At 47.0% G+C, this 17,952-nt stretch overlaps 1 protein-coding gene across 1 annotated transcript in view; it reads left to right on the forward strand.

The window, feature by feature from the left end:
• The first annotated feature begins 6,128 nt into the window (after positions 1–6,128).
• Positions 6,129–17,952, forward strand: part of WIPF3 (WAS/WASL interacting protein family member 3) — a 75,601-nt gene continuing 63,777 nt past the window's right edge. Inside the window, 1 exon segment of the mRNA XM_047095236.1 lies at positions 6,129–6,161. Coding sequence (XP_046951192.1) covers positions 6,129–6,161 — 33 coding nt within the window.

The raw sequence follows: 17,952 nt of genomic DNA on the forward strand, positions 1-17,952 counted from the left end.
GACGTTGCCCTTCACTGGGTCACTGTATCAGCTGGGGTTACATTTGGCTGCAAGGAACAGAAAACCCAGCCTCGGCTTAAATAAACGGGGACTATTTTTCTCACAGAGCAAGAAGTTCGAAGGCGGGCTATTGCTGGAATTGCTTCGAATGCCCAGCAGTGCCAGGCTGACTTTGTTTCCCGCTCTGTAATCCACATTGGCCTTGTGGCCTCACGCTCCTTGTCTCTCGGTTGTCATCTGGTTGCAGCGGCCCCAGGTCTCTCGTTTGCGTGCGGGCATAAAGAACATGGGAGAGGGAATGACAGAGCCAGCAGCCTATCTGTTTGACTGGCTCCCGCTAGGGCCGCTCCACACAAGACCGGACGGGAACTCTCTGGGCTCATGGAAATGTCTTCTCTGCTAATTTATCTTCTCTTCCTTTTTGTATTATAATTCTAGTCATCACGTGTCTGTTTAATGAGAACAAGCATTAGGGACTCAGAGGAGAAGCGTCTGGTTATGTTTCAGATTTTTTTTTTTTTAAGTAGCGTTCACCTGTGCACAATTGTTTATGAATTTTAGGTTTCAGATTTCATGCCCGGGATCATTTATTATGGTTCTCAAGGAGGAAAGGCGGGAGAAACACGGGACAAACAGGCAGGAAGCAAGTACCTCATTGGCTTGCACTGACTACCCTTATGCCCTTATACACCTAAATCTAACAGAAACCCATGTTCTTGACAACCCAGGAGTGAAAGACAGCCAATGTGAATTATTTGTCCTCGCTATGAACATGAGTAATTAAGAAACCAGCTAAGGGCTGTGTGGGAACATACTTTGACAGCAGCTCCTACAGAATCTGAACCCAAAGACAGGTTGCAAACCATGTGTGAGATCCTTCCTGCTGCCATTAACGGCTGCTTCCCGTGTTACCATGCACTTCATATACGCCTGGGCACACCGCTGAGCGCAGGTGTCTCCTCCACCCCAGATCAGAGGTGCCTTTAGTGTTAGAGACCCTGCCTCCCTCCCCGGCACAGCTTCAGGGCCCTGCAGATAGCCCAGCTCATAGCCGGTGTTCAAATACCGCAGGGCTGAGTGAAGGGTCCATGAGTACCCTCTTAGCTCCTCCACTAGTAGGAAGGCCAGAACACAGGACATAGGGAATCCTCACAAAGGATCACTGTACCTGAAGGAGTACATCCAGCTTCACACACACACTTTCTGTGGGTTCCAAGAGGCCTCAACATGAAGCGTCACTGGGATTTGCTGGCCACACCAAGTTCTTGGGGCTCAAACTTATTTCGGTTTTCAAACACAGTCGGCCTTCTCTTCCCTTGCTGCACCAGGGACAATCTACCTCCCCCGGCCACTCTTCCACCTGGCTAATTCATGCTCATCTTTGTTAGCTCATGTGTCCTAGACCTCGCCTCCTGGAGAAGCTTTCCCTGACCACACCCCCCCCTCAAGTCTGGATCAGGTGCCCCCTCTACGAGCACACGCTCTTGGTTCTGGATCATAGCTGCCCATTACTTTCTTTGTGGACCGTGAACTCCGAGAGGGCAAAAGGCGATTTTGTTCTCCCTTTTGTCACCACAGCTTATGCCGCCTCCCGGAGCATAAGAAGGGTTCCAACTATCTTGCGGTACACTGATGAAGCAGTGGCGTGTTCCCAGAGTGGCGGTGCCTTAGGCCCCCTCTCTCCGCAGCTCTGACTCCGGACGCGGACCGGGAGTGGCGCACCCGTGTCGCTGGGACCCGCCCCCGGGCTCCGGAGCCGCCCCGCCCGCCCGGCCGCGTCCCCGCGAGCTGGGCGGAGGCGGCTGGGGCAGGAGCCCGCGGAGCAGGTGGGGCGACGGCCCCGCCTCCGCGTCCCGGCAGCACCAGAGCCGGCGGCGGCGAAGGAGCCGGGCGCACCGAGCGCAGCACCGAACGCAGCGTGGTCGCGGGGGCGGCGCCTGGAGCACGGCCTCTGCTGGACTGAGCCCCGAGCCAGGAGGCGGCGGCGGCGGCGGCGGCGGCGGCGGCGGGGACGTCGGCCGGGGCTCGACTCCTGTCCGGCCCCCGGCACGGCTAGCGGCAGGTGGCCGTCCGCGCGCGTGTGCAGGTCCGTGCCTGGAGGGAGAGGGGGGACGCGCTGTCGCCGCGGCCGCTCGGGCCGGTCCCGGCGCGGAGTGGCCCGCGGCGCGGTCAGGGGTGCCGCGCGCTCGCCGGTGTCCGGGGATCCCCGCCCCCCACTCTGCCCGTCGCGCCGCGCCTCCGGGGCCGGGCCGTAAAGGGACCGCGGAGGGAACGAGGTCACCGCGGGGTTGCCTGGTGACTTCCCCCCGACCCGACTGTCCGGTGAGCGGCCCCTGGCGCCCAGGCCGCCTGGCCTGGTCCTCGCCCAGCTCTGCCTTGCTCTCTTCCCCGCTTCCCCCCCAGAACAAAAGGCTGGGGTCTCGCTGAGGAGGGGGCAGTCGCAGGAAGAGCTGGCGCGGAGTAAAGAGCTAGGACATTGCAGGGCTGGAGGTGGCTTTGGGGGTACAGAAGCAGCCCCCAACGAGGAAGCCAGTCTGGAGATGTGAAATGACTTGTCCAGGGTCACACAGCTGGTGCTTAGTGACCCGGCTGGGGCCAGACAAGCGAGTCTCGGGACTCCCCTCCCAGCGTTCATCTCCAGGCTCCTGAGGTCGGTAGTCTGTGCTCTGGCGATTTAGATCTGGCCACACATGGGATTTGGAGTCCTTTGAAGGAGTCAGAGAAGGTGGTAGAGCCTGTCCCCTCCCCCCCCCCCCCCCGAGAGGCGTGAGAGGAGCAGGGCTGCAGGAGAGGGCACTTGGGAAGGGGGTGTGAGGAACGAGCCCTGCCCCCGTGGGCAGGCGGGCACAGGCTCTCAGGAACAGTGCCTTCCTAGCACCGCGTGCCAGCCGCGTGGGTGTGCCTGTGGCAGGAGCCCGAGCCGCGTGGGGACCGAGTGCACGCTGCTCCCTGGAAAGAAGTTCTGCTGGGAGAGGCCCGGGGGAGCTGTTCCCGGCTGGCCCGGGCTGCCCAGATAGCATCCCTGACATTCAGGATGTTGTTGTGTTTTGTGAAGGCAGTATTTGGAAGCAAAGTTACTCTGTAGCAGGAAGTTGGACTGTCACTTTGCCTCCCCGAGAGAGCCTGGGGTCATTGGCTGCAAAATGAGGGCCTTGTTCTGCATGGACTGAGCGATTGAGAAAGTTCATTCCCCATCCCTTATTTGCAAAATCTTTTATCTCTTCAGGAGAAGGATTGGAAGTCTATTTCTTATGGTCAGCCACAGGATATCACTGGGACCCCGGCCTTCCCTGGGTTGGGTTGTTTGGGTTTGTTTGTGGTTTTTTTGGTAACTTCAGGCAAAGCTAATCATGGCAGTGCAGGAGCATCGCCCGTATTAGGAGCAGGGTTGCCTTTGGGCCTTGCAATGACCTGGACAGCACATGAGGGGGGCTTCTGGGGTGTTGGAAATGCTCTCTACCTTGCCTTAGTACCGATTCCACGGTGTAGACATATAGATGTTTATAAAGTCATTCCCTTGAGATTTGTGCGCTTGGCTTGTGTATGGGTTACCTTGATAAAAAAAAAAAAGTAAATAAAAATTTAATGCTAAAAATCCACTCACTGTGGTAGCACACAGATTAGTGCAGTTTTCCAGCCAGTGCATTTTAGAGACACGTTTCAAAACCACAAAAACCGAATCAGAAAAGAAAAAAAAAAAAAAAAAAGGACAGGGGAACGAACGAAAGTGTAGAAAAAACGGGAAATGAATTATACGCCGCAGAGACCTTCACCACATCACCCCGTATGAGTCAGTTCTTTAAGGGGGGGAGAGATTGTTATTCTGCCAATTTTACAGATGAGCAAATAAAGTCACACACATTTAAAACGCCTTAAATGCCTTACTCGGGGGAGCCAGGGTTAAGACCCTGGGTACACAGACTTCAAATTCTGTATGTATGATGAGAAACAGGCAATTTTTGGCCACCTGAAGCAGGAAAAAGAGACTGGAAGCCTGGCTTCCTGCCCTGCCCCCTTTTTGTTCCTTTCCAGGAGTCTCTGTTGTTTTCATATAATTGTGCGTGTGAGATTGTGTCACAGGCTGAAGTTAGCCAGCAGCAGAAGGGATGGAAGAAGCGTGTGTGTCTAAGAACATACAGTTTTAGAAACAGGAGAAAGCCAGCTGGCCTAGCCTGCCAACGCTCTTTTAGGGGATGTATTGTTCAGAAACCATAAAGAACAGGTTGCGATTTTGCAGTTACTCAAACACACACACACACACACACACACACACACACACACACACACTAAATAATATAATCTAGAAAAATTACGAGAAACCAAAATGTAGTGAACTCTAGAGAACACATAGAGTTTTCACCAGGGAGGAACAGTCAACTTTCCCACATCCTAGAATTTATAAAGATATGTTTGTTACTGCTTGAGTAAAAACAAAACCAGAAAAACCACACACTCTACAAGAATAACTCGGCAGATGAAGAAGAGTTGTTTTCTAGCCAACGTGTTATAAATAGACGTCAAATTTGGTGCAGAAATATTTGAAACCTGAAGGTACAGTAACATCATGTCCAGAGAGAAAACTTATCCTCATGTGTGGTCTTCTAGTGATTTGATATTTCTACCTATTAAAGAAGTAGAAACGTGTTTGTTTTACCAGCCAGTTTCATACTGAAGAGTTGGGAGGTTGGGCTTATTCTTGGAAGTACAAAGTTTTGGGTTAGAGCACATGGGTTATGTGGAGCGACCAAAGAGGTATCTCTAGGTGAATCTGCTTAGCCGAGTGCCATCAAGCATGATTATGCATCACAAAGTTATCTTTAGGAGACTTTTGCCTTGTCACAGTAGTGTTCCTGCCATCTGGCTGCTGGAATATTTAGAAAGGAATCGTAATGTTTGACTGACTTTGCTGATAGTATGACAAAACAAACTTTGAGAGGGAACTATTAAATATGAGTTAGGATCGGTGAGAGAATGATTGGTGACTTCTCATGTAGTCACTGTGACAGAACTGAAGAGACGTACTGTTCCCTGCTGATGCCCAGCAGGTACAGCACGTACGTTTTCCTACCGGCTTCAGCCAATAACACACTTGAAACTCCCCTTTTGCAATTCTTAAAATTTTTTTTAATGTTTTTCTTTATTTTTGAAGGAGAGAGAGAGAGAGAGAGAGACAGAGCATGAGCGGGGGAGGAGCAGAGAGGGAGGGAGACACAGAATTCGAAGCAGGCTCCAGGCTCTAAGCTGTCAGCACAGAGCCCGATGCAGGGTTCGAACTCACGAACTGTGGGATCATGACCTGAGCTGAAGTCGGACGCCCAACCGACTGAGCCACCCAGGTGCCCCACCCCCCCTTTTGCAATTCTAGTTGGGTCTTTCCTTAGACCTGTTCAAGTGGGAACCTGACCCAGTGTGCAGCAAGGGAATCGTGTAGTTAACTGCTGTGGTTAAGTGCCAATGAGATAAAGTGAAGCAGAGCAAACATGGGAAAAAGGCCAGGCGGACGATATGTGGAGCAGGTACTGTGTGGAAGATTTTCAAGTGCACCTGGAAGGGACGTTCATCGTGTATGGGTGATGTATTCCAATGAGACACTGAATCTGAGATGGTGACATCCAGGAAAGAGTGCTTACGGAATGTAAGCTCCTAGGGAGTAGCTACGAGGAAGCGGCAGCCAGCCTCAGTTCTTGAGCTTATGAGGACATGTGTCCATAAAAGTGTGTGTGTGTGTGTGTGTGTGTGTGTGTGTGTGTGTGTGTGAGAGAGAGAGAGAGAGAGACAAAGCAGGATTCCTGGGGTGCTGTCCACTGTGCCTTGGGAGCTAAAAGCTAACAGGTGCTCCACACTTACTATGTGCCAGGCTAGGCTAAGACCTTTCTATGTATGAAATCATCGCAATAGCCTTATAAAGGAGCTGGTTCTTCTTACTTTCATTATCAGTTGTGACAGAGAGACCAAGGGCTAATCTGCTCTTAGAATGATCATGTCACACCCTGCTCTCAGCAGTCTGCTATCAGCCCATTCATAACCCCAAGACACCCTCTACCTCCCTGACTCTCCCTTTTTGCAACTGAGCTCCTGAAGGGCAGGTACTTGTCTGCTTCGTCTCTGTTCCCAGCACCTGCACCATCATGGCGTATGATGAGTACTGCATGAACAAGAAAGTGAATGGATGAAAACCCTTATGTTCTAAGATCATAAGCCAATTATTTTTGGATTATCTGTCCTTTTGACTTTTACTGTCTCATTCCCCTCAGTTGATATGGATCGTCAGGCATGACTTTATGGACAAGATGTATAATAGATATCTCCTGTAAAGCTGTAGGATGGTAGGGGTCCCTGGGTGGCTCAGTTGGTTAAGTGTCCGACTTTGGCTCAGGTCCTGATCTCGCAGTTCACGGGTTCGAGCCCCAAGTTGGGCTCTGTGCTGACAGCTCAGAGCCTGGAGCTTGCTTCAGATTCTATGTCTCTCTCTCTCTCTGTCTCTCTCTCTGACCCTCTCCTGCTCATGCTTTGTCTCTCTTTCTCTCAAAAAATAAGTAAAAGTTATTTTTTAAAAAGCTGAAGGATGGGAAACTCAGCCTACAAAATCAGAAGGCCTCTGCTTCTTTTAGAAATTCAATATTATTATTTCTTTTTTTGTAGAAATTGTATAATTCAGAATACCTGGGTCTGAATCTTGTGTTCATCACTTGTTTGTTATATGATCTTGGACAAATAACTTTGCTATGCCTCGGTTTCCTCATCTGTCAAATGGGCCTGATAATAGTAGTTATTTCATATTTAGAGTACATAAGATAGGTTCAGTGCTTAGAATGGTACCTCATTCATAGCAGTGGTCAATAAATTAGCTATTGTTATTATCATCTGATGCTTTTATTTTTTTTTTAATTTTTTTTAACGTTTATTTATTTTTGAGACAGAGAGAGACAGAGCATGAACGGGGGAGGGTCAGAGAGAGGGAGACACAGAATCCGAAACAGGCTCCAGGCTCTGAGCTGTCAGCACAGAGCCCGATGCGGGGCTCGAACTCACGGATCGCGAGATCATGACCTGAGCCGAAGTCGGCCGCTTAACCGACTGAGCCACCCAGGCGCCCCTCATCTGATGCTTTTAAAAGTTGTCTGCCTTAAATATTCCCCATTCCATACACATTTGAGGAGTTTACAAAAATAGATAATAAACAGAAAATTAATAGAGAATGAAACCAGGGTAAAGAAAACACAGATTGGAAAGCAAGATAAAATCAGAGGTAACTTAGAGAATAAGCCTGTTTCATAAGATGCAGGTAGTTTCTAGAGATGAGTCTACTGTGAGGTCTAGTATGGTTTCTGGAGAGAAGGTTACAAATTTGCCAGAGCTTCCCAGTGGCCAGAACACAGAGGAAAGAAAACACAAATAGTTACTTGATCCACAGTGACCATGAGATAAAAACAGATCAGTTGCACAGCTTTTCCTGGTCCCAAAACCTGGGACAACTTTCTCCTGGTGGGTCTTCAAAGCAGTCGTTGCTGCTGTAGGAATCTAAGTGTTCAACATAGTCCCTACTGTGAACACAGTGGAAGTTTTGTGGTAGAAGGGCAATAATAAGCGTTTCCTAGAATGTTATTGACTATAGTTCTGGAGACCTAATCCCAGAGCACAGCCCAGTAAAAGCTCTTCTGTGAAGGACCAGCAAGCTGTGGTTTGGGGACATGCTATTTTCTTAGCTATGTTTACTGAGGGCCTAGGAGAGTAGAAAGATTCTTTCTTCCAAAGATTGTCATTCTTGGGAGAGTCAGGTGAACAACCCCATCTTTAAGAACATTCATTTTGACTAAAGCCATTTAAATATGCCAGATCAGTTGACTTCATCCAGAAGGGTGTTCCATGCACATATGCTCATTAATAGAGTATGTATTCATGAATTTTCTTAATGCGGATAGTCCCATAATCTCTGTTTAGCTGCACATTTTATCACAGTGTTTGGAAAAAGAAAAATCCAGTGCTTTGTACTACCTCTTAAACCCCTTAATGCTATCAGGACTTCTGGGTAGTAAGAATAAATACTTTGGTTTTAAATTTTTTTAGTAATCGAAATAATGGTCATGTCTTTTTAGTCTTACTATATGTTATATGCTAATATAATCTAATATGCCTAACAGTAAATATATATATATTAGTCCAAATATGACTTGTATCCATTAGGATTGCATTCAGTCGCCAAGCCGACCAAACAAAACAAAAACAACACACGCATAAGAATCTGACTTAAACAGTTATGTTTATTTGTCTTGTGGAAATAGACTCCCAGGAAAGGCAGTCCAGAGCTGATGGAAGAGCTCAGACAATGCTTTCAGAGAGTCTGTCTCTTTCCATCTTCCTGCTTCACCCTCCTTAGCCTATAGGACCTCATCTTACATCTGGCTGCTTCATGGTCACAAGATGGCTGCTGTGTCTCTGGGCTTACATCTGGAGTACAGTCAGGAAGAAGAGGAAGGTGTAAATATCCGAAGAGTGAGAGCCCTTCTAGTGCGAAGGTGTTACCTCTTTATTCAGAAAGTGATGCCCTCCCCAGCTGCTCCCACCTACATCTCGTTGACCAGGATGATGTCACAAGGTTGCTCAAAATATAGGGAAGTCTGAGAAATCAAATATTTTTAGCTGAGTAAATTGCAACTCCTACCCCCGCCCCCCCCCACACAAATTAGGGGTTTCGCTATGAGGAAGAAGAGGGAATGGTTATTGAGTAGACAGCAGTACAGCCACCTGACTTGCTGCCTTTATTAGCCATGCCCTTGACTTAATTAGAAATTACAGAAGACAACTCAGTAGTTTAAAGTGTTATGCGTTTCCAGATCTTCATACAATTAGCACGCGAGAATGAAGCATACCCAACTGCCTTATGTAAAGATTCCTGAGTCGCTCTCACCCGTCCCGATTCTTTTCTAAGTTTTGGATCTAAATTTCCATGTGCTGAAAGCACTTCATATGATTCAAAGTAAACCCACTTCTCCCTGCCCGTCTACCCCTGGTGCCCCCATCCACACACTTTCTCCCATCTTCCTTATTTAACCCTAGATTGTCTTGGCAAGGAGTACTGGGGTTATCCTGGGCTGATTCTTCTCCCCCATCTGAACATGCAAGCTAATATCCTCCTTGCCTGGATCCCATGATGCTAATTCAGATAATGTCCATCCTCGCTCGTATGGATCCCCAAATTTTTCCACCTGTTCACTGCTTCTCCCTATAATTCATGTTCCTCACGTGGCCCCAGGGTGCTGTCTTTGAAACCCAAAGTATTTTAACATCTTTCCTGTCTTTAAAAGCCTACAAAATGAAGTTCAAATTCCTTGACAACCTGGCTCTGTGAGCTCTATGCTGGCTGTGACTGGTTTCCACACACGCCATACGTGTGCGCGTGGCAAAGCTTTGCTCATACCCTTCTCACTCCCTTCCACCATGCAAGGCCTGCCTCAGGGTTTTCTTATGCTTTTTACTTGTCATTACCCATGGGAGCAGTTAATTCAAAGCACTTTATATTTCTATTAATATTTTTTTTTTTTTACCCTGGGGGCGCCTGGGTGGCTCAGTCGGTTGAGCGGCCGACTTCGCCTCGGGTCATGATCTCGCGGTCCATGAGTTCGAGCCCCGCGTCGGGCTCTGGGCTGACCGCTCAGAGACTGGAGCCTGTTTCAGATTCTGTGTCTCCCTCTCTCTCTGACCCTCCCCCGTTCATGCTCTGTCTCAAGGATAAATACATGTTAAAAAAATATTTTTTTAATATTTTTTTACCCTGGATTCTGTTTTCCCTGATATTAATCATGCTGCACTAGTTTTTTGAATAACAGCCTTATTGGATTGTAATTCACATACCATAAAATTCACGCTTCTCAGATGTGCAATTCAGTGGTTTTTGGAGTATTCAGAGTCACACAACCATCACTGTCATCTAATCTCAGAACATCTTCATCACCCCAAAAAAGAGACCCATTAGCAGTCACTCCTCATATTCCATCTCCTCAGCCCTGACAACACCCATCTACTTTTTACTTCTATGGATTTACCTATTCTGGATATTTCAAACAAGCGGGACCATACGGTCTGTGGCCTTTTGCGACTGGCTTCTTTCACTCCGTGTAATGATTTCTGGGCTCATCCAAGCCAACGCATGGATCAGTCTTTCATTCATTTTTATTGCCGAATAAGATTTCATCCCCTGGCCATTTTGTTTATCCACTCGTGGGGCGATGGACATTCGCGTTGTTTCTACATCTTGGTTCCGATGAACCACATCACTAGAAATATTCACGTATAGGTCTTTGTGTGGGCATAAGTGTTCATTTCTCTTGGGTAGATAGCCTGGGAGTAGAGTTGGTGGGTCTTACGATAACTGTTGGACATCACAAGAAACTTTCAAACTTTTCTGTGCCATTTTACATTCCCCGCCCCAGCAATGCACAGTTAGCTCTGCCTACGGTAGGGGGAAGCCTCTGCAGAGAACCTGGCACCCGAGCATGTTTTAGAGAATCAGTAGTCATTTTCCAGGTGGCAGAGGCTGTCATATGCAGCCTGACTAGCATGGGCAAAGACACAGAGGTATAAAGAAAAGGTACATAAGAAAACGTCCCGGGTGTGGTGTGGGTAAAGTATAGGATGCGTAGAGAAGAGTGGAGGATGAGATCTAGAACTTGCCTCCGTATTAAGGAGCTGTGAAAGGTGGTGTGTTAAATCGGGGAGTGATGCCCTGTGGTCTGAGAGGCGTGGCCTCTGGTCACTTGGCTGTCACTGAACTGTGCTTGCTGCCACGGGAAGGGATCTGCCTGGCGAGAGATGAGGTGGCTTCTGGAAGCAGACTGTTTGACGTTCTAGCAGAGCTTCAGGCAGGACGTGAGGCTAGAGGTGCCGGAATCTGCTGGGCCCTTCTCTGGCCCGAGCTGGAACAGTAGGAATAAGGTGAAAATACTTAAAGTCTCAAAAGTGACCCTTAAAAAGACAGGATTTGTCTCTCAAAAGTTTAGGAGGACTCATCATCCTAAGTGAAAAGTTACCACCTTCGCCTTAGAAAGTAAAAAGCACCCTCCTTATAAAATCTGACATCATCAAATATGTTAATTAAAGAGGTGGTAATTTATTTTGCAAAATGACTCCTTATTTTGTAACACTGATTACGGGCTTCCATTGAATAACAAACTCCTTTTGTATACTTAAAGCATACCCCGACTTTCCAAAATTAGAGATGCCGTTTTTCAGAAGGAAGCTGTTGTATAAAATGAGACTTACTTATAAATGTGTGATTAATATCATGTATTTTTAATAAGCTTTGTTCTTCTTTTAGCTCATTCAAAGGCAGCAAAAAAAAAAGACAGGAAATCAGTATTTTCTGCTTTCACCCTTAGGAACCTCACACACAACAATTTTTATGGCATTTAACTATAATTTAAATACCTGAGTCAATGATAAATATTATCAATATCTCCAATTTTCCCTTCGCCAAATACTGTTCAGATATTATAATGAATTCAGTGAATGATCTGGGAACAAATTTGCGTTTCCCTAAGAGTCTTCTAAAAGGAAACCAATTTGTGAGCTCATGGTAGGTGTGACTTACTAGGTTTCATATTAGATTGTGGTTAAAGTATGTCTTCATTGTGGAACTCACATAGACAAGTCTGCATTAATCCTTTAAGCATTTCAGCAGATAATTAACTACAATCTCCGATGGGGGCCGAGCAGATTCAGCCCCAGGAGCTATTGTCATCAGGGCTGGTGTTTCTCAGGTGTTAAAAGTCCTCCAGATCACAGATGTGAGAGGTGAGTGGGCACTCAGCTTAGTTTCCCTCTCACTTTTGTGCGTCAATTCCAAGTCCGGTATGCCATTTTCATGGATCCATACTGCGGAAATTAAATGAGTCTATAGAAAGCCTTTCGGTAAAGGCTCTTCCAGTGGTGTGGGACAGAGAGTTTCATCATGCTAGATATTCCGCAACAGAGCTTTTCAAACTTTCGCGGGCACAAAAATCACTTGTTGATAAGATACTCCCAAGGATTCTAATTCAGTAGGTCTGGGGCGGACACTGTGCCTTTCTTACATGTTTTCCACATTCTAGAGCCGCTCAAACTGTGGTGCCCAGGCCAGCAGGGTTGGTCTCACCGGGGAGCTGGTTAGAATTACACAATATCAGGCCCCACCCAGATGACTGAATCAGAATCTACATTTTTACAAGATCCAAGATCCGATGTGGGGGCTCAGACCTCATGAACTGTGAGATCATAACCTGAGCCGGAGTCGGACACTTAACCAACTGGGCTACCCAGGTGCCCTGTATTTTCAAGTGACTTAAGTTAGCATGGTGCTTAGAGCATGGACTTTGGAGCCAGGCACCCCAAGTTTAAATGCCAGCTTCCCCACTGATTTCCTGTGTGACTTTGGATAGTTTTCTTAACCTTTCTGTGCCTCCGTTTCCTCCTCCGAAGAATGAGGATAATAGTTCTCTATCTGACTGGGCTGTTATGGTGCTTAAATATACAAATATTCAAATATACCAAAAGCTCTAAGAACAGGATCAGACACATAGTAAGGGTTATGCTACGTCAGAGCTAACTTGTTTTACTATTCCCTAGAACTCAAATGTTCAAGGATTTTTCTATGTGGTTTATATTCCCCTCCCCCCCTTCCCCGCTTACTTAGGCCAACATGCCCCAACTCCCCCCAAAAGGCTAAATACCTCCAGGACTTGCATACCATTAAGGAGAGTGAGGATATCAACTTTCATTCGGCCAGAAGAGGACAGTGTTAAGTGGGAGAGGTGGCGTATGGGACAGGTGGGAAGTCCCAGGAGAGGACTCTGCCCATTTACTCATCCAACAGTGAGGAAGTGACAGCAGAAAGTGAGCACTCATAGATGATTTTCACCATCACCTGGAGAAAAGGGTTTTTTTTTTTTTTTCTTTATCCTTTTCCGTACAGCTTTGGCAGCTTTGCCACATGCTTTTCGAGAAAATGTCTTATTTGTGCCTTATGTGCTCACGGGCTTGTGGGTTATGATTTCCTGGCCGCAGGGCACCTTTGATAAATAAATGACTGATCTGTAGGGTGGCGGGACCCGGCTGAGACCATAATGCAAGCAATGGCTTGTCCCATGGGGCTCATTCGCCTTTATTAGTTCAGAGGTAAGAAATCTCTGTTCTTCTGAACCCCCAATTCATAGGCAAAGAAACAAAGAGATTCAGTGGAACAGTGACAAAACATAAAAAGTTATGAGTACACGGAGAACCTTATTTTCAGATTCCTATTGAAATGTATTTTAAGAACCAGCGAAAGAAGCTTTTGTCAAATAGTGGCAATAATCCTTCTTCCTTATGTTTTTAAAATAGGCACACATTCTATTTGTGAGCAACTGTAAACTACCCTTGGGGGGAGAAAAGTGAGTGTATCGTTTTGGCAAAAGCAGCTAGCGTGTAAAATCCCTTACCGTAAGTGATTTCTCCCTGAAAAAGCTCAGTTGGTGTACATATATGTGTAACTTTTTATGTTAATGCCATAGGCAAGCCCAGTCCACATCTCTTTCTGAATCCGGTGGGGCAGGAAGGGGAACAGAGGGGTAGGAGGGAGGGTTTACCATCTACCCCCCCCCCCCCGACTCCCGCTAGCTCCTGGTAAAGGGATTGTACTGTGGCGGTCTGCAGATCCTGTGGGACCTGCAGATGTGTTCTCTTGGCCCAGTGATTTTTAAAAGTGCTTTCTGAATTAGTTTAGCCACACTTAAAAACTGGATTTCACACAAAAATCTGGATTTGGGGCCTTTGAGCGCAAACTGGGAGGATGTGGCCCATACTGGTCTTGCGTTCCCGCTGAATATCAGTCAGCCAGAGCTCAACGGGGGCCTCCACCTCCAGACCCGGACCGTCACTCCCGGGAGCCAGGGTTCCCACACACCTTGCCCATATCAGTGGTCACAAGTCGGCTCCCTGCGCAAGGGATGCTGGGAAAAGGAGCTCCTGGCTTCTGGCTGAGGGAGGCAGGACTCCTGGGAGAAATTCCTCAGGCATAGGAAAAGTGTCCAAGAGGTGATGGATGGCCACAACAAGACGGACGTCCACCCGTACCCGAGAGAAGAGACACTTGCAGAATGGTGTCGTGCCATTTCAGCCCCTCTGTGGTTCCAGCCTTTCCTTCTTCTCCACCACGCCTACAGCGCCCCCCAGACGGCTCGCGTTCTCCCACTTCTGTATCTCTGCCTCTGTGCCCACAGCCCTCCTGGAGCCACCTCTGCACCTGCGGAAGCACGCAATAGCTTCTACCAAAATGTGTACCTATTGCCGCCCCCACCCCCGGCTCTGAATTAAAGGTGACATTCCTCGGCACTCCCCAGCCCTCACGTACCCTACTCCACCTTTTATTGTAGTTCTTGGTGGTGATAGTGTGATGATGAGAAGTACAGTTTCCAGTTATGCGTCTGCTGTGTGTCACAGCCTCCCTGATGTTCTTCAGGTACTGTCTTTTAGTCCCGATAACGAACAAGTCAAGCATTAGAATTGTTTCACAGATCAAAAAAATGAGACCCCCCACCCCCACCCACCGAGGCTAAGTGACTTGGCCAGGGACCACACAGCTGGGAAAAGCAGAGGCATGAGTAGGGCCCGGGTCTGTCCGACTCTCAGAGCAGCACGGTCCCCTGTGCTCAGGGGGTCTCATGTGGACGTGGCATCAGTTGTTGCCTGGACACCCTCTAACGCTCGCTGCTTGAACATCTAACCCGCATCTATCCCAACGCTATTTTCTAGAGTTATTTCATGAGTTGGGAGGAAATATCAAGGCCTTTGAGAATCCGGCTTTTTTTTTTTTTTTTTACCCTAGACACTTTTTAATACATTACAGAGCAAAATAACAGTTTTAAATGTGTCGGGAGAGCACAAAGCTTCAAAGAGCTCATGGGAACAGCCTGTGACTTCCTGGAGCTCTGCATTCTTCACTGTCAGATTTTAACAACTACTTTTCTAGATAATTACTTAATTATTTTATCTGTCAGGAAAAAGCCTTCACAGCCATCAAGTACTGCATGTAAAAATACCCTTTAATCCTCAAGTTTGAAAAAAATCACGCCGGCGATTTCAGCGAGCCGGAAGCCCCGTGGCACCTACTTACGCTCAGATCTCTCAGGATAAAGCTAACGGACGGCAAGCGGTGTTCAGGTTCAGGGAGAGCAAGTGGGAGAATGATACTTCCCTGAATCCGGTCCTTTCCACTTGAGGGTCTCAGAAATATTTAAAAACCTTTGCTAACTGGAAACAGAGAAGTCCTATGACCTGAATTATGCCAAGTTACTGAAACAAAGAAATGAGGTCTTGGATCCGGGAGGCCAGAGCGTTAACTCATCTCTGAAATTCACCAGAAACGAAGTAATGTGTCTGAGTCAAAATCCAGTTCCCCACCATAGGAAATGCCAGCGTCCCCCACAGAGTCGTTGAGGGCATTAAACAGAACGGTGTATTTTAAGTACCTACTACGGTGCTGAGCACATACAGGGGCTCAAAAAGTTACAGCCAATCCTTATTACTCACAGATTCCATAGTTTGCTAACCAACCCCAAAGTCAGTATTCACAGGCACTTCCGTGGTTGTTCAAGGACACGCACAGAGTAGGGGAAAATCTTGAGTCGCCCCGTGCACGGATGTCTGTTCCCAGCTGAGGTTGAACGAGGCAGCCCTCTGTATTCTTGTTTCAGGTCTCCTACTGTAAACAGGCGTTCGTTCCACATTCTGTGTAGTGCCATGTTTTTCAAATTTTTGTCTTATTGCTGATGAGTCTGCTGTCTTTTTTTAAATTTTTTATTTATTTTTGAGAGAGAGAGAGAGAGAGAGATGGGGAAGGGGCAGAGAGAGAGAGGGAGACACGGAATCCAAAGCAGGCTCCAGGCTCCGAGTTGTCAGCACAGAGCCTGATGTGGGGCTCCAACTCACAAGCTGTGAGATCATGACCTGAGCTGAAGTTGGACGCTTAACCAACTGAGTGTCCGGGTGCCCCTGGTCTGCTGTTTTAAATGTCCCCTCTGGCATATAACGCTGAAGTGCTGTCTAGTGTCCTTGAGCACAAAAAGGCTGTGATGTACCTTATGGGGAAAATGTGTGTTAGATAACCTTCATTCAGGCACGAGTTATAATGCTGTTGGCATGAGTTCAAGTTAATGTACCAACAATATATATTAAATTAGATGTCTTTAAGCAGAAACACTCATAAAACAAGATTACATATTAATGAATTGACAAAAATCTTGTGACCAGATGTCCAGAGGGGTCCAATCCTATGTTTCTGCAAAGAGCAGAGGTTCAGTATTTGCTAACTCAGTGCTATGGCAACTTCAAGAATATAACTACCACAAATAATGGGAATTGGCTATATTCTATTAGGTTCCTATATTAGGTAGCTTAAAAATTAGTGGCTATAATAGATTAACTCCAAACCCTCCATGACTTAACACAGTCCATTTTTCATTTCTGTAAAATCCAGTCAGGTGTTTGGCACATGGCCTTAAAGAGGGGAGTCAGGAACCCGGATTCCTTATATCTTTTTTTTTTTTAATTTTTTTTTCAACGTTTATTTATTTTTGGGACAGAGAGAGACAGAGCATGAACGGGGGAGGGGCAGAGAGAGAGGGAGACACAGAATCGGAAACAGGCTCCAGGCTCTGAGCCATCAGCCCAGAGCCTGACGCGGGGCTCGAACTCACGGACCGCGAGATCGTGACCTGGCTGAAGTCGGACGCTTAACCGACTGCGCCACCCAGGCGCCCCCCAGATTCCTTATATCTTGTGGCTGTGCCCACACATAGGACCTTTGCTTGCAGCCAGTGGATGGAGGAAGAGAGGAAAGCCGTGGGTAGAAGGTCTTTATGAGCCAGCTACAAGTGGAGCTCATCACATCTGCCTTCGTTCTCTTGGCCACAGCTCAGTCACATGGTGACATCTAACTTCAGAGGAGGCTGGAAAATATAATCTAGCTTCGTGCCGATCGGTTACATGAATAGTTTTGCCACAGTTCCCCATAATTATTTCCTCTGGTCATTTTTCCTTAGATAAATGACAAAACCTTTATGTAAGTGACATTGAAGCTCCTTTTTTTAAATGTTTGTTTGTTTGTTTGTTTAGAGGGAGAGAGACGTAGAGAGTGAACAGGGGAGGGGCAGAGAGAGAAAGAGAGAAGCCACACTGTCAGCACAGAGCACACCACAGGGCTCGAACCCACACGCTGTGAGATCATGACCTGAGCCGAAACCAAGAGTTGGACGCTTAGCCAACTGAGCCACCCAGGCGCCCCGACATTTAAGTTTCTGAAGTTGCTTCTCTAATCCCTTTTCAGTTCTTCACCAAAGGAAGCAGGTCTTTCTCCTCTCATTTGTTCTGCTTAAAAGATGTAAGCCTCACCTAATGAGACCTCTAGATTTTCTCTTGCTCTAGAATAGTTCAGCCAAGTCTTTAATCCCTACTGTCAATTTCTGAATGAAATTATTTTGCCACTGAATTAAGGATCATCATAAAAACGTATACCCAGGGCCTTTTATGAAATAAATTGTTAAAATACAAATCACTGATCATTCATATTTGCTCCAGCTAAACGGTGGGCTCACATCCAACTCGCTTTAGCATTCAGCCAGTAAAATGCCAGCTTCATCTGACTCTCCATTATTGTCTAGTGACAATTGACATTTTATTGTGTAATAAAATGACAGGGCCGCTACCTGGAAGGAGTACCAATGACCACCTGGGGTCTCTGCCCAATTTTAGTATAGTTTTACTCTCTGGACTTGGATGAGTTTTTTTTTTTTCAGTGTTTCTGTTCTTGTTTTACTGTCAAGGGAAGAAACAGTGACACATAAATTACCAGGCGTGAGTAACTTCCAGGGGAATACTTTATAAGACAATTGCGCTCTCCTACAGTGACCAGCTCACGCACCTCTTTGGAACTCTTGCAAAAAC

This window comes from Lynx rufus, unplaced genomic scaffold (genome assembly GCF_022079265.1).
Source record: "Lynx rufus isolate CCGP_SWC_20201006 ecotype Redwood Valley unplaced genomic scaffold, mLynRuf1.p SCAF_4, whole genome shotgun sequence".
Classification (NCBI taxonomy): Eukaryota; Metazoa; Chordata; class Mammalia; order Carnivora; family Felidae; genus Lynx; species Lynx rufus.